The 15,270-nt window shown below is 39.0% G+C and overlaps 1 protein-coding gene across 1 annotated transcript in view; it reads right to left on the reverse strand.

Moving 5' to 3' along the window:
• Positions 1-3,318: 3,318 nt before the first annotated feature.
• Positions 3,319-15,270, reverse strand: part of LOC126161251 (zinc finger CCCH domain-containing protein 13) — an 83,074-nt gene continuing 71,122 nt past the window's right edge. The window contains exons 11-12 of the mRNA XM_049916990.1: positions 3,857-5,568; positions 3,319-3,742 (exon numbers count right to left, since the gene is read on the reverse strand). Coding sequence (XP_049772947.1) covers positions 3,319-3,742; positions 3,857-5,568 — 2,136 coding nt within the window. The remainder of the gene's footprint in view (positions 3,743-3,856; positions 5,569-15,270) is intronic.

Raw genomic sequence — 15,270 nt, forward strand, 5'->3', positions numbered from 1 at the left:
ACCAAATGAACAGATTTTTATATTGGGGCCAGTGAACTGCGTGCATGTTTAATTTTTGCTGTGTCCAAATCGTGCTGTATTGAGCATCTGTGATGTGAGTAATTCAGAGAGAGGCTCTGTCCACCAATGTGTATGCGTTTTCTGTAGGTTTTGTAGTTTTTATGCAGTTGTCTTCTGAAGGTCTGGAGGTACACTTGTGTGAATAACCTTTAATGTCCCATCCCTTTCCGTGTTGGAAACCGAAATGACAGTAATTATTTTTTTCATGTTGCTACTTCTGATAACAATGATTAAAATAACCATACATTAATATGTTTCATTCGGGGGGGGGGGGGAGTTGTGAAAAGATTATTCCCAACAACAAGGGGTCAGCGCGTATGACAGATACATCCAAACATAAACACATCGAACCAAACCTGTTGATTAGTTCATCCATGCATTGCAAATCTCATTGTCAAAAATTCATGCAGTATCAATGAATATACGTGGCTGAACACTTGGGAAGAAGCAGTGCTTAAACAAACATCAAATTTTAGTTCTTCAAGTAGAGTTACAAGATTGACACAACTGAAGGCTTTGGGAAGATCTCAGGATATACAAAAAGGATCATTTTTCTTGGGGCCCTTCAGACATTTTGGACAAAACTGATCATTTGTTTTTGGATTTGCAGCCTAGTTCTCATTCTATATTCATGTGGTATTTCAACAACTTCTCTAGTTGCCTTCTTCATATGTTGAACACAGATATTGTAGCTTGCTGTCTGGATACCAAGAATGAGTTAAAATTTCATAGAGTTACAGCATTCCCTGCCATTCACGCGGTGGGCAGATCATTATGAGGAGCCCATCAAGTTAAAATCAGACTCATCAATTCGATTCTTTTATGCAGTAAAATTATTATTATTATAATCTTATGGTGAAATTTCATCCTTTTGGTGCCTAGTACCCCTGTCCATGACCATCAGTTACCGTTATTTCAAAACCAAAAAAAGGCTGACATAGTATATAGAAGAATGTGCTACTGAAGCAACATATGAAGTGATTTAATGTGAAACACAAAAGAACAACAGTGAATTTATAAACTTGATGAGATGCTGATTTGAAAGAGAAAGAAAGAAGGGGAGGGGGTAGAGGGAAGGGGGAGGGACAGAGGGACAGAGGGACAGAGGGACAGAGAGAGAGAGAGAGAGAGAGAGAGAGAGAGAGAGAGAGAGAGAGGGACTATGTAATTCAGTTTTTGATATGTGAAAATGTAACAGATCTGTTAAAGGTGCTTTCGGGACTTCAAGCTAGTGGTAAAGTATCACAATATTCTTTGCAAATAAGAAAATTTGCTCTGAACCTACATTTTTGTTCTGCAAAGGCATACAGCTACTTATGAAAGTTTGTGAAGTTATCTTACTCAAGAGCAAGTCACTGCAATTATGAGAAGTTCCCTATTTACAAACAGAGGCATCCTTTTACAGTAACTGAATTTGGGGAACCACTGGATTATGTGAGTCATAAACTTGTACCTCAAGAATTATTTTATCTGCGTGATGAATCACTTACATAAATCTAGATCTTTTGAGAACAGGTAAAGTTGCAAGACAACTATACACAAAGCTAATTTTATTTAAAGGCCAGTGAAAACATTACAACAATAGAATGTCAACAAAAACAATGTAAAAATAAAATGTAAATGATACCACTGTAGGAATGAAATGTCAATAAAATATTGTAAAAATAAAATGGCAGAAAATTACTTTACCATCTTGGAAGTCATCATTATTATCCATGGAATACTTGTGATACTTACTTGTAACACGAGTTTTTAAAAATATTCCTGCCCACACTGGGCTGGTCTTTGGGGGCTGTGACTGTATGCTTGAAATATGAACAAAAGTACAGAATTCCAGCACAACTCACCATTTCTATTAGTTAACCAGTGTGCGTTTTGAAGTTTACTACATGATCTTCGGGTTGCAACTGCTGAAATAGCATTGATTTACACTCAGTTTGTGAGCAACAAGAAGTTATTGTGAATAGACAAATATGTTTTGAGCGGTTGTGCAGTTTTATCTGCATTGAAAAGTTATTCATATTTCGATTAGGTTCTTCACTTGATGCTGCCAGTATACACACAAATTACCGACGTTTGCCAGTTTTTTGAGGGGAAAAAAAAAAACAAAGCTAGCCTGAGCTACTTGAAGTTAAAAGGCAATTCGAAGAGGTATGACAAAGCAGATGATACCAAACTGATAAAAATGAGAATGGGAACTTAGTTTGTTTCAAATGTGGATGTATAGTGCCCCAAGAAATTTAAGCTCGTTTGTAGCTGACACAGTGAGCAATAATATCTGTTCAACACGTCAAATAACTAACCAGTCATTGAAATATTGTGTGAAGATGAAATGACATCTTGCTTGTAGATCCAAAATCTTTTAAACCACAATATTTCTTGTTTAGTTCTGCCAGGTATCAGGTGGCAAGGAATTGTATGGGTTTCTTTATGGAGAATCCAATATGAAAGCCAAGCTGAGAAGTCATCAAGTTCAGCTAGGGGGAAAAAAAAAGTATCTCATGTAGACACTGAAGTTGGAACAGTTCCCTCCATGTAATTATTTAGAACTAAATGAATTCATTGTGATGGTAAGCTTTCAAATAATCCCACATGAGAAGCAAGTGTTTGAAACAAAATGTGAGTTTTAGAGTGCACTTCAACACAGAAAAGTTAATCCAATTAAATGCTTGAAAATATTTAACTAACGTGTTGGACTCTAATAAATTACCATGATGCTACAAAAATGACAAATATGGGCTGCTTCAACTGGCTCCATATAATTAAAACAGGAACACAAGATAATTATCTGAATATGAAAGTAGTTTTTATTCATCCAATGTTCAAATGAGGTGCATTCTCTTTAAGGCACAGCAGAAAGAGAAAGAACAATATAAATAAATATTCAATCTGTTTTAACACAGATCTCTATAAAAATAGATCAACAAAGTTAAACTCTCTTAAAGTGGAATGCGTTTAAGAGACTAAATGAGTTTTTCCAAACACAACAAATATTAGAAAATCATGAGTAAGGTTCCTTTTTCTTTTTAATCAAAAATAAAACTGAAAATAATGTAACAGTTTCAGAAACAGAAAGAATGAATGCTAATGCCATGTTACAAACCATCTTTGCAAACCTCAGTGCAATGTTTTCACACACACACACACACACACACACACACACACACACACACACACACACACAGGGAGATCACAAATGCATCCAGTAAACGGAAACCAATGAGCACAAATGGATGGTGTATCCTGAATGCAGGGTGGCTACACATCAGAGCGAGAGCCAGCTCTAGCTGACTTCTTCGGCCGAGGAGTAGCAGATGAAGCATCAGCTGAGCGGGAAGTGGCAGACTCTCTCGCACTGTCACTGGCTGTCGAGCCTCTGTGATTGTGGTGATCTTTTTTTTTATTTCGAATGTGGTTCTCAATCCCATTAGTTTTCTTTTTTGTTTGACGTATCTCCTTTGAGGCTGCAGTATCACTCTCAACTGACGAGTCTGAGTCATTTGCATTCTTAGTCACTACCTTGTGATGTTTTGTCTTTGCAGAGTGATTTTCACTCTTTTGTAGTTTCTTTTGTAACTGTCTGATCTTCCGAGCAATGGCATCGGGATCCTTTCCGCAAGAAGCGTTAGAAAGATCTGAGTCACTATCAGAACTAGAACTGCGACGACTTCGTATGATTTTCCTGCGACGTTTCACTGGTGTAGCTACAATCTTTCTCTTCTTTTTCTTCCTCTTTTTCTTAGAGTCTTTGTGTTTTCTTTTTATCTTTTTCTTCTGTTTCTTCCGCCTGTCTGACCCACTACTGCTGCCACTGCTCGAGGAGGAACTACTGCTGTACACACTGCTGTCACTGCTACTGCTGCTGCTACTGCTACTACTAGTACCGCTCGAACTGCTGACGTCTCTCCTCCTGCGCTTCTTTGCTTTGCAGTCTGCACGCAGAACTTTATCGTCTTCTGATGAGGATTGATCACTGTCTGAGTCATCGTCACCTCTGCGAGGCTTCTTCTTAGTTTTATCCAGGATCTTTCCTTTCTTTCCTTTAATTTTCTTCTTTTTTCTTCTCCTTTTCTTGACTTTCTTTGCAATTACTGCATGCTTCTTTTGTCTGATTTTCTTTTTGTGATGCACGTTTCCTTTTTGCACCTCTGAACTTGAGCTGCTATCTTCTGATGAATCAGATGAGCTGTCACTCTCACTCGAAGATTCTGAATTACTGTCTGTAGAACTATCTTCACTCTTCTTTCTTTTCTTCTTCTGAGGCTCAGAAAGAGAGTTCTCTTTACCTTTGTTCTGCAAGGCACCACCATCTTTGTGTTCTGTGGCAGCAGCATTTCTCGGTCTCTTCTGGAGCTGACCGTCCGACTTCACATTATGATCGCCAGACGTTGTCGCATCTCCTGGCCCTTTGCTTCTGCTGTTGGTACCAGACAGATGACTATTTTCTCCCACTTTCCTGCTCATTTTGCCAGAAGGAGTCCCTGGCCTTTCTTTTCTTCTGGCAGAATCACTCCCTCTGGCCTTCTGTGTGTCACTGTCTCCTCCATCTGACAAGTCGTCTCTGCTATGGTGTGCTTTGACTCTTTCAGTGCCATTGTCCGAACCATGGACAGCTACTGCCTTAGGAGTTGTACTTCTGTTTTTCTCCACAGCTTCTGCCCCTCTTCTCCTGGTGCCTTCCTCACTGGAACCACTGCTGTCTCTCCTAGAGAGCTGTGCACCATTCACACCTTCTCTGTTTTGAGATTTCTCCCTGCCATCACTTCTCTTCGGTTCCCTGGGCAGTCGCTCCTCATCAGCTCTCTCCCATCCTTCCTTACTGGATGTGTTCCCACCAATCCTTCCACTCTCCGTTTGAGAATCTCTCTCCTTAGCATGATCTCCAACATCATCAATGTATTCCTTGTTCACTTGATGTTTATCTCTCTCCTTGTTCCTCTCCTTTTCTCTCAACTTTTCCTTCTCTTTCATTTTTTCTTTTTCCCTGTCCTTTTCCTTGTCCTTCTCTCTTTCCCTTTCTCTGTCCTTCTCCCTGTTTTTATCTTTCTCCTTCTCCCTGTCCTTATCTTCCTCCCTATCACGATCCTTATCCTTATCACTGTTTCTGTCTCTGTTGCCACCTTTGTCCCTGTCCCTATCTTTATCACTTTCTCTATCACGTTGGCGGTCCCTGTCCTTGTCCCGCTCCCTGTCCCTGTCCTTATCCCTATCCCTGTCCCTGTCTCTGTCCCTGTCCCTGTCCCTGTCTCTTTCTCTGTCTCTCTCTCTTCCTTTGTCCCTCTCCCTGTCCCGATCTCGATCCCTATCTCTACCTCGCTCCCTCTCTCTGTCCCTGTCACGGCTGCCACTACTTCCGCCATGCCTGCGCTCTCTGTCACTGTAGTAGCGGCGTTCTCGTTCTCTGTCTCTTTCGGAACTCCGGGTATCGGAAACACCACGCATGTCCTCCCGTCTTCCGTGGTCTCGAATATCTTCCCGTCTCGAGGAGTTCCTGTCATTGTCAGGTCTCTGCAAATCAAACAGATGCACAAGCAATTATTACATATTCTGTAAAAAGATGAACCTGTGATGCCACAAATATGTGATCATAATACAAAGACGTTATTGAACTATATTTCACTGACGTTATCTGGAATGATCCAAGTTTCTTTGCAGAAATCTGTGCTGAACAAAATAAGGAAACCTTATGAGAAACTGCCTATATTTTACACAAAAACAGATGTTCAAATGTGTGTGAAATCTTATGGGACTTAACTGCTAAGGTCATCAGTCCCTAAGCTTACACACTACTTAACCTAAATTATCCTATGGACAAACATACACACCCATGCCCGAGGGAGGACTTGAACCTCCGCCGGGATCAGCCACACAGTCCCTGACTGCAGTGCCTTAGACCGCTCAGCTAATCCCGCGCAGCACACACAAAAACAGGAAAAGAAAACTTGCAGCTATGGGGCATCAGTCAGTAGTCTTCAGATTTGAATAGTTCACATAACTGTTAGTCTATTCAAGAAGTATTAACAGTTATCTGGCTTTGTTAATACAGATCCCTCATTCATCTGGAACAATTTTGTTACTGTATAGTAACTGTAGTACAGTTGATACTCCACAAGTAATTGTGGGAACAACTGATGGTGGCAATCATTAACTTCAGATTCAGTCAGCTGCCACACACAATTCTGACAAAGTGTCAGGTAACACTTTAACGCGACACGTATTGTTCCCATTTATTGTGAGTCCAGAATGACATACAAAGACGGCAGTGTCCACAGACAAAAAATTAGATACACTGAGTAGGACGGATAAAGGAGAACTGCTAAACAACATTCTTACTGAGACGAGATACTGGCAGAAGTAAAGCTGTGAGTACCGGGCGTGAGTCGTGCTTCGGTAGCTCAGTTGGTAGAGCACTTGCCCGCGAAAGGCAAAGGTTCCGAGTTCAAGTCTCGGTCGGGCACACAGTTTTAATCTGCCAGGAAGTTTCAACATTCTTACTGAATTTGGTGTTTGAAATTTGACAGTTTCAGATTGGAAAGACAACTGGAAAAATTAATACTTTTGTTTGAAACTGATGTCAAAAGATGTCTTAGAGTAATGGGAGAGTAACAAAAACAAAGAAATAAAACTCTAGAGGGCATCCTTTTCATGTGGTTTACTGAAAAGAGGAAGAGTGGTGTTTAGTGTCAGGCACCATACTGTACGAAAAAGCTGTAAGTTTAAACAAGAAGCTTTCTAATGTTGATCCAAACTTCTCAGCCAGCCAAGGTTTGTTTCAAAGGTGGAAACATCAACGCAGAATATGCTAGCAGTCAATGATTGGTAAATGCATTTCAGCAGACACAGTAGCTCCCGAAAATTTAAAAAAAGAATTCCATTTGATAAGTTCACTCTAAATCAAGTTCAAGTTCTTTCCTGTCAGATGCTATCCAACAAGACATCAGGTTCCTGATTAGACACTTCTCCAAATGCTAGAAAAAGAATAAGGAGAGAGAGTCACAATTATGGCTCCCAGTAATGTATCTGGGAAACACAAAATTCCTCTTTTGTTAATGAGGAAATAAAACAATCCCCATACTTTCATAAATGTGAATCATCCCTCCTCACCAGTATCTTATATGTCACAAAAATATGTGGATAGGCAGGCTGCTGTTTCAAAAGATGATTCTTTGAAGCTTTTGTGGCAAGCGTAACAATATTTCTGAAGGAAGAAGTTTTGCATCTGACTGCCATATTGTTGGCTGTGCAATGCTCCATCCATCCTGGTATAGAGAATTGGTCAGTAAAATTTCTGCCTCACAACAAAATCACAATGTTGTAGCCAATGCACAGGGGACTCCTGGGAATATTAAGCATGTGCATGAGAGGCAGCTGCTCACTAAATTTGTTGAAGAAGAAGGGGAAAATGGTGTGTTAACACCATTGAAATTTATGAATTTACAGAATATAATATTGTAGAGTAAAAAATCAATGTACTGGAAAAATATATATGCCCAACCATTTAGAAATTGGTGACAATATTGGTGAAGAGTTCATCGAACCACTTGCAAATACTGCAGAAACCTCAGGCATAGATGTTAATGACTGGCAGGGAAATGACAATGACACTGGCTACAGTACGATTTCTGATGACAAAACTGTCACAGTTCCTGTACCTGCAGACAGCAACAACTGTGATGATCAATTACCTGACAAAGCTGATGCTCAATCTGAAGAGATTATGGATGATGACACATACAAATGGAACAACCCAGCTGGACAAAATAATGGTCTATTTGGAACATCAGCCAGAAAGAACTTGCTTCTGAAAGTCCATCATTCTCACGGATGTAGGACAGTGGCTGATGATATAAATAAAGAAAATGAACCACAACAGCCATATCATCAAAGAAGTTTATTTCAAATGACCTGTCTCTGTGCAACACTTATGCCATATTCAGGTCCACTATACACCACAAAGTATTTTCATTCCTTGGCCTAAGTGTCATACAACCAATACAACACTATTTGTCATGGATTGCATGCATCATAGTGTATACTCTACAACATGTTGTCGCAATTTAGGCTGAAATAATGTTGGTGAAACATTTGTGTGATCATGCTGCACATATATGACATACGAATCTGATTCTAAAGAAACTTACCAATCACTTCAGCATGTAAAGTTTGTCACAATTCAGATGAAAACAGTGTATAATTTGTGTGTTTATGTGAAAATAGATATAATGTCTGAGTTTATGGCATTCAATCCATGTCACCTTAGTTTTTTCTGAACATCTAGATTATCCAGATTTTTGACAATCCAGATGATCTACAATCTCACCTGGTCTGGCAAATCAGGGTTTCATCGTACGTGAAAATTTGTAATGAGAATAACTTTTCCAAATAATGAAACAAGCAGATGTTGGCTGAGATAGAAAAGTCAAAAAACATGAGAGCTTATGGCCACACTCCTAACAATGAAGACTTCATACCATCACTTAATGCACACTTCAAGAAGGAATCATGTAAGAAAAATAATTTCCAACTACATACAAAAATTATAAAGAAAGCAAAACCAATAAAACTGCTTTATAAAAAAAAAAAATACTATTTGCAAGGGAGAGAGCAGCAGTGCCAGTGAATTTGAAGTTGCCCGCAAACTTGACAAACTATTTAACAACCACTCTGCAAATGAAGGGAGGGCAAAACATTACTTTTTAAAGGGATCTGACAGGAATGAGGTGAGGAAAAGCAGCAGCAAATTAGCATGGAATGAGAGTCGAAAGACTTAATGAATTGTAATTTTGTTATATAGTGGCATTGTAAGCTAAACAGATATGTTTGGATAAAAGTAAGTGTCATTTCAAATCAGTGGCTTGTAGCTGTTTAGTTCACAACTGGAAAATAATACACTATCATCTTTTTTTAAGCTTTCTTTTATGCTTTGCTGTTAGCACCCTCTTCTAACTGCTTACATTCTTAATACTCCTTGCATAAAAGTCTTGTTGACAAGCAAAAGCTGAATGTAACGAAAAATAAGCATAAGAGGAGGAAAGCAACAGGAGTTCTATGAAGACAGAATCAATACCTTCACTGTGTGACAGCAAGAGGAATAGTGACAGATGACAGTGTCACTAAAGCAGAGTTACTGAACACGGTCCTACAAAATTCCTTCAGGAAAGCACATGCAGTATATATTCCAGAATTTGAATCAAGAACAGCTGCCAACATTAGAAACTTTGAAGTAGATAAATTCGGTGTTGTGAAGCAATTGTGTCATTCAATAAAGATAAGTCTTCCAGTTCAGATTGTATAACAGTTACGTTTCTTCCAAAGTATGTTAACAGCCCCATTTTTAGAAATCATAAACAACTGCTCACTTGACAAAAGATCTATATCTAATGATCAGGAAGTCACACAGGTCACACCAATACACATGAAAGGAAACTGAACTAATCTACTGAGTTACAGACCCATATCACTGACTTCAATTTGTTGAAGGATTTTGGAACAAATGCTGTGTTTGAGCATTATGCAATATTTCAAAGACAATGGTCTACTAACATACAGCCAGCCTGATTCAGAAAATACCATTCTTGTGAAACACCAAGTAATGAGTACCACTAAACAATGGCGTTTTTCATTGCAGCGAGATCTTTTCACGGAATTTCAATCATCAACTTTCTCTTCTGAATGAGGAAATAGTTTGCTGACATTACTTACACAGGGAGAAATAATTATCATAATAAAATAAGAGAAAACCGAGCTTGCACGGAAAGATTCAAATGTTTGTGTTTCCTGCGCACTGTTTGAGGGTGGAAAGGAAGAGAGAGAGTTTGAAAGTGGTTTGATGAATCTTCTCCCAGGCATTGAAGTGAGAATTGCAGAGTAGTCATGCAGATGTAGCTGTAGATGAATTTGAAGTAAAATTCTATCTGATTAGCTGATAAACAATGCTAAGAAGTTTTCATCTTACGTAATGTCAAAATACTGTCGTCCATACAGTCACTCAGTGACACACTGAAACCAAAGTAATCTAACAATAACAAAGAGAAGACTGGTGTATTGAATCATCATCATTATCTTGGACAGCTTTCAGCCTCTGGCCGGGTCTGTATGGAACATAGGCCTCTCCGTCATCTTCTGTCTTGCCACCTTCTCTCTGTCTTCACCTTGGTCCAGTCTTCTCCTTTCTTCTGGACTCATTCCTCCACTCCTTTCAGCCATCTGTCTCTCAGTCTTCCTCTTGGTCTCTTTCCTTCCAGTTTCATCTCGTGTATCCTCCCAGGTATCCTCTTCTTCTCCATTCTCTTAACCTGTGCATACCATGTCAGCCTTGATTTCTCTATCTCCTCCTGTAATGGTTCCACCTTCATTAACTCTCTGATCCTCTCATTTCTTAACCTGTCTATCTTTGTCACTCCAATATTGTTTCTCAAGAATTTCATCTCACGAGCTTGTACTTTGCTTTTCTCTCTTCCTTTCACAACCCAGGTTTTTGACGCATATGTCACGATCGGGACATAGGATGACTGTTATATAACCTTTTTACTGATTTGGGGTACATCCTTGCTCCATATCAGGCTTCTGATACTCTACCGCAATTCTTCTGATTTTCTCCCCCACTCATTTATTTCTCTGTCGTTTTTTCCATCTTCCTCTATCAGGCTTCCTAGGTACTTGAAACTCTCCACTCTCCTCAATCGTTCCCCACCAATTGTTATTCCCGTTGTTCCTCTCTCCTCCTTTCTTGTTGTGATAATCATCTCACTCTTACTTATACTAAATTTCATCCCATATTCTTGTACTGTTCACTCCCATACGCCCAACTGCTCTTGTACTTCCTCCTCCTTATTCCCCCAAGTCATCAGATAATCTGCAAACACCACAGCTTTCATCTTCCTTCCACCAATTACTTGTGCTACTGTACTCATTATATCGCCCATCTACAATGAAGAGTAATGGTGAAAGTGCACTTCCCTGCCTAAAGCCATTCCTATGTTCAATCCAAGCTGATCTCTCTCCTCCCACTTTCACGGTACATTTCCCTTATCTTCCAAATAATCTGTTTTGCTACTCCTCTGTTCTTCAGGGCTTTCCACATTTTGCTGTTCCTGCAGCTGTCTTACAGCAAAAATTAGATCCACCGTGGACCTTCCTGCTCTGAAGCCACGTAGCTCTTCTCTCATTCTTCCTTCTAATTTTGCCCGAATTCGTGCTTCCAAAATTTTCTCAAAAATCTTTGCACAATGACTCATCAATGTTATCTCCCGATAGTTCTTGCACTCTTTTCTATTTCCTTTGTTAAAGATCAGGACAATTATTCCCTTCTTCCAGTCTTCTGGGATCATCATGTCTCCACACAATTTTCATTACTCGATATAGCCATTGTATCCACCACCTCTCCTGCTGCTCTCACCATCTCTACACTTAGCTCGTCCAGACCTGGTGGCTTATCTCCCTTCATCTTGCCCAATGCGTCTTCCACTGCTCCCCATGTAAGGTCTTTTTCTATTTGCTGTTCCTTCTCTTTTTTCTCCTCGGCTTGTTCCTCCTCATCCAGGTCTCCATTCGAGTTCAGGAGTTATTCAAAATAATCCTTCCACATATTCTTGAGCTCCTCCTCATTCTCTACATCTTGTTCATTTTTGTTCACCATTCGAGCATAATCTGTCGTACCATTCTTCCTCTCATTTTTAATCATCTCCTATAACACCTTTTTTGAACCTTCGCTATCCTCCTCCATCATTCTGGTCCACTGTTCCATCCACTTACTTCTTTCCTCTGCCACTATTATTTTTGCTTCTTTCTTGCTTGCCTGATCCTCTCCTCTTGTCTCTACTGTTCTCTTCTGGAACTATACCATAGAGGCTATTCTTCTTCTGTACTATATCCTTTGTTATCATTCCACCAGGGTACTTCTTTCCATCTCTTTTTGTTGCTTGTCCTCCCACATACTGCTTCCGCCGTACTTACCAATGTTCCCTTGAATCTACCCCATTCCTCTTCTACCGTTTTTGGTTCATCCTTTGGGATGCTTTCCTTTACTACTTAAAGGTTCTGTGCCTGCTTGCTTCCTCCTTTTCCTGGTTTTCTGTCCCTTTATTATCCTTAGTCCCTCTCAGGTTCTTTACCAGCAAATGGTGGTTGCTATCCAAGGCCTCTGATGGTATTATCTTAACGTCAACGATGCTCCTATTCATCTCACTATCATACAGGAAGTAGTCACCTATCGACTTTCTCTTTAAGTCTTGACTGTACCAGGTAGAATTCGAATGATTAGGAGTGAAGGAGACCACTCACTGAATAGCAGAAGCTTGCTAGCTTTCAGAGTGATTGTGTTTCCAGCTGGCACAACATAGGGGCACAGAGTGTGTGTGTGTGTGTGTGTGTGTGTGTGTGTGTGTGTGCACGCGCAGTCACCCCCCCCCCCCCCCCCCACACACACACACACTAGCTCGAGGTACGATTTATAAGTTTTCTTTCAGTTTTATGTGTACCTGTCGACAACTCAACACTTCTGCCAGTTGATAAGTAGTCCTCTTTACTCCTGAAGTATAGTAGATGTAGTGATAAATCAAATATTATGACATAGTACAAGTGACAAAAAAAGTTCTATTGGAATCAACTTGATTTCCAGAAAACAAAAATCTTATGGCACTCAGCTTGTTCTGTTTGTCCACAAAACCTAGAATGCCATAGATAGAAGCATGCAGGTTGATGCCATGTTCCTTGACTTCTGGAAGGTGTAAGATGCAGTTTCATGTTTCATTTAGTAAAATAAATATAGCTTATGAAATACTGAGCTAGCTTTGAGATTGGACTTAAGACTTATTAACAGACAGAACTCCGCACATTCTTCTTGACAGGGAAAAACATGAAGTCATTTTGAGGTTACATCAGGGAGTGTTATAGGACCATTACTACTAAAAAATGTACGGTGTGGTGAACAATGTAAACCAAACTTCATCAAGCTGTATGCAGCTTATGCTCTTCACAAAAGTAGTAAACTAATAAAATTTCAGCAAACTGCAGAAACATTACATTGATACTCTGTAGAGGATGTGGAAGTCGGTCTGTAAATCTACATTAATGTTAAAATATTCTGCATAAAAAAGTGAGAAGTTTCAGTATTGTTCGATCAGTGTCAATAGATCACAAGAAACAGCCAATTGTAAAACATTAGTCCTCTGGCTGCTGGGACCAAAACAGTGGTCACATGTGTGAGAGGTGTGTGTGTGTGTGTTGTCTATTTCATAAGAAGGCCTTCTGGCTGAAAACTTACATGTTTAGTAGTGTTTTTGTTGCGCCTGTCTGCGACTCAACATCTCTACTATATGGTGAGTAGCTAACTTTCCTTTTCATAATATTGCCAGTACTTGTTACAGTAGATAGCTTTGATGAACATTTATTCTTTAATAGTGATGGAGACTTCGTTTTGAAACACAAGATGAACACACATAAATTAATAAGTTGATGATACATGCTTTATCAGTAATCTGCTTCCATTCAGTGGTTTGAAAAAATGATTTAAGTCTTGTCCCAGGAATGGCAGAACCATTTTCATATCATTTTTGTAACATATTCGATAATTATTGTTATATCCTTTGTTTTAACACAAAATGTTTGCATTTCCGGAAGATGAGTTGTGGCAAATGTAAATGGGTATTTTGGACTTAAAAAGTGATTGTTATTTGGATGCTGTAAACTTGTTCTTGTTGCTTTGTCATGGCTAATGACAAAAATTTCCATTCTGCAGTTACCTCAAGATCTTTTTGTGATGGCACAAATCTACAAAGATCTAAGTTTTTATATAATGTAAAACTGCCATCACTGAAGTAAGTGTTGGATGTGTGGCTTTTGTTCCAGAGTATAGCTGAGAATTATTTCAGAAAAACACACTGTGTTTGTATCATGCTGCAAACAATCACTTCTATAACACAACGACATTTACGTAATGCAATCCTCTGTTGTATAGCGCACAACAAAGGGCTGATGGGTAACTTGAATGTTCTGCCATTGAAACCCTTGTGCAGCATCCTGAAGCAAACACGTATAGTTTTCTGCAAAATCCACTATGATGATGCAAGAAGTGTCAGGGAGTGTTTGCTTGCTTGATTTTTAAGTAGCAATCCTGTGCTTTCAATATGTAATAATGTTGTGTCAGGTTTTGAAGTTTTTGGATGAGATACTCAATAAATTCATCAACTGTCTTCATTAATGTGTCCATTGTATGTCAGAAGCTTGTAAGGATTCTAGCTCCAGTAAAAAAAATTCATACTCTTCACAACACTAAGTACAGTGATACAGCATGCACTCTTCATTTTCCAGATTGCAAACATGTTCCTGTAAAAGTTAAGCATTTATACTTCTGCATGTGAAGCATGCATCATCAGTTTTATATTTTGATGATACACGCACACTCATGCATTATGCAGTCCATGACTGTTTATAGCACTGTAACACATTCTTCTTGATGAAGTTCACAAAATTTAGTAAAACCAATTTTATTGGAAGGAAATTTTCTCTGAAAGCTAAGTATACATCTTTCAGTTTATGCAAAATGAGTGCTTTTGTCTTACACACTCTTTCGCCATTTTCTGAAGCAGCAGATAGACAATCTCTTTTATGAGCAGAAATTCGACTTACATCATTGCTGTAGTAGAAAGAGTCTGGAAAGCCATTCCATACCTATTCTGTTTCCTACTTTATAGCTTCTTCTTGACAAAATACTATCTTCTTTTTAGTAAGGTCCTTGGTTTCTTTACCATACATTCAGTTGTGTTAAAAACTATTTGGATTTTTCTTTGCTCATGAAGTTGGTGCTAAGATAAGTGGTGCTAATTTTCTTGAACATAATTTCTGCTAAACTTCTCCTGAAGTATTTGCATTAAACTATTACAATCTGTGGATTCAGCACCGCCATGTTCTTCAGACATATTTTCTACTGGAACTGTCGTACTTTTGACACTGTTCACTGGAATTGTAATGCCATGTGACAACACTGATCGAAAGTATTCTGGCAGACTCTCTTGTGTTCTTTGGTAACCTTAAGTAGTGAGATTTATTAAATTAATTCACTATTTTCATTATTTTTTTCAAGGACATCAATCAATCTGGTGTATATTCCGGATCTTCAACTTCACATTCTTCCACCCTTGCAAGTTATAAAATGCAGGAGATAAAATGTCCTTACAGCACATTATACAAAGGTATAATGGCGTAAATCCA

Source organism: Schistocerca cancellata, chromosome 2 (assembly GCF_023864275.1).
Source record: "Schistocerca cancellata isolate TAMUIC-IGC-003103 chromosome 2, iqSchCanc2.1, whole genome shotgun sequence".
NCBI classification, from domain to species: domain Eukaryota; kingdom Metazoa; phylum Arthropoda; class Insecta; order Orthoptera; family Acrididae; genus Schistocerca; species Schistocerca cancellata.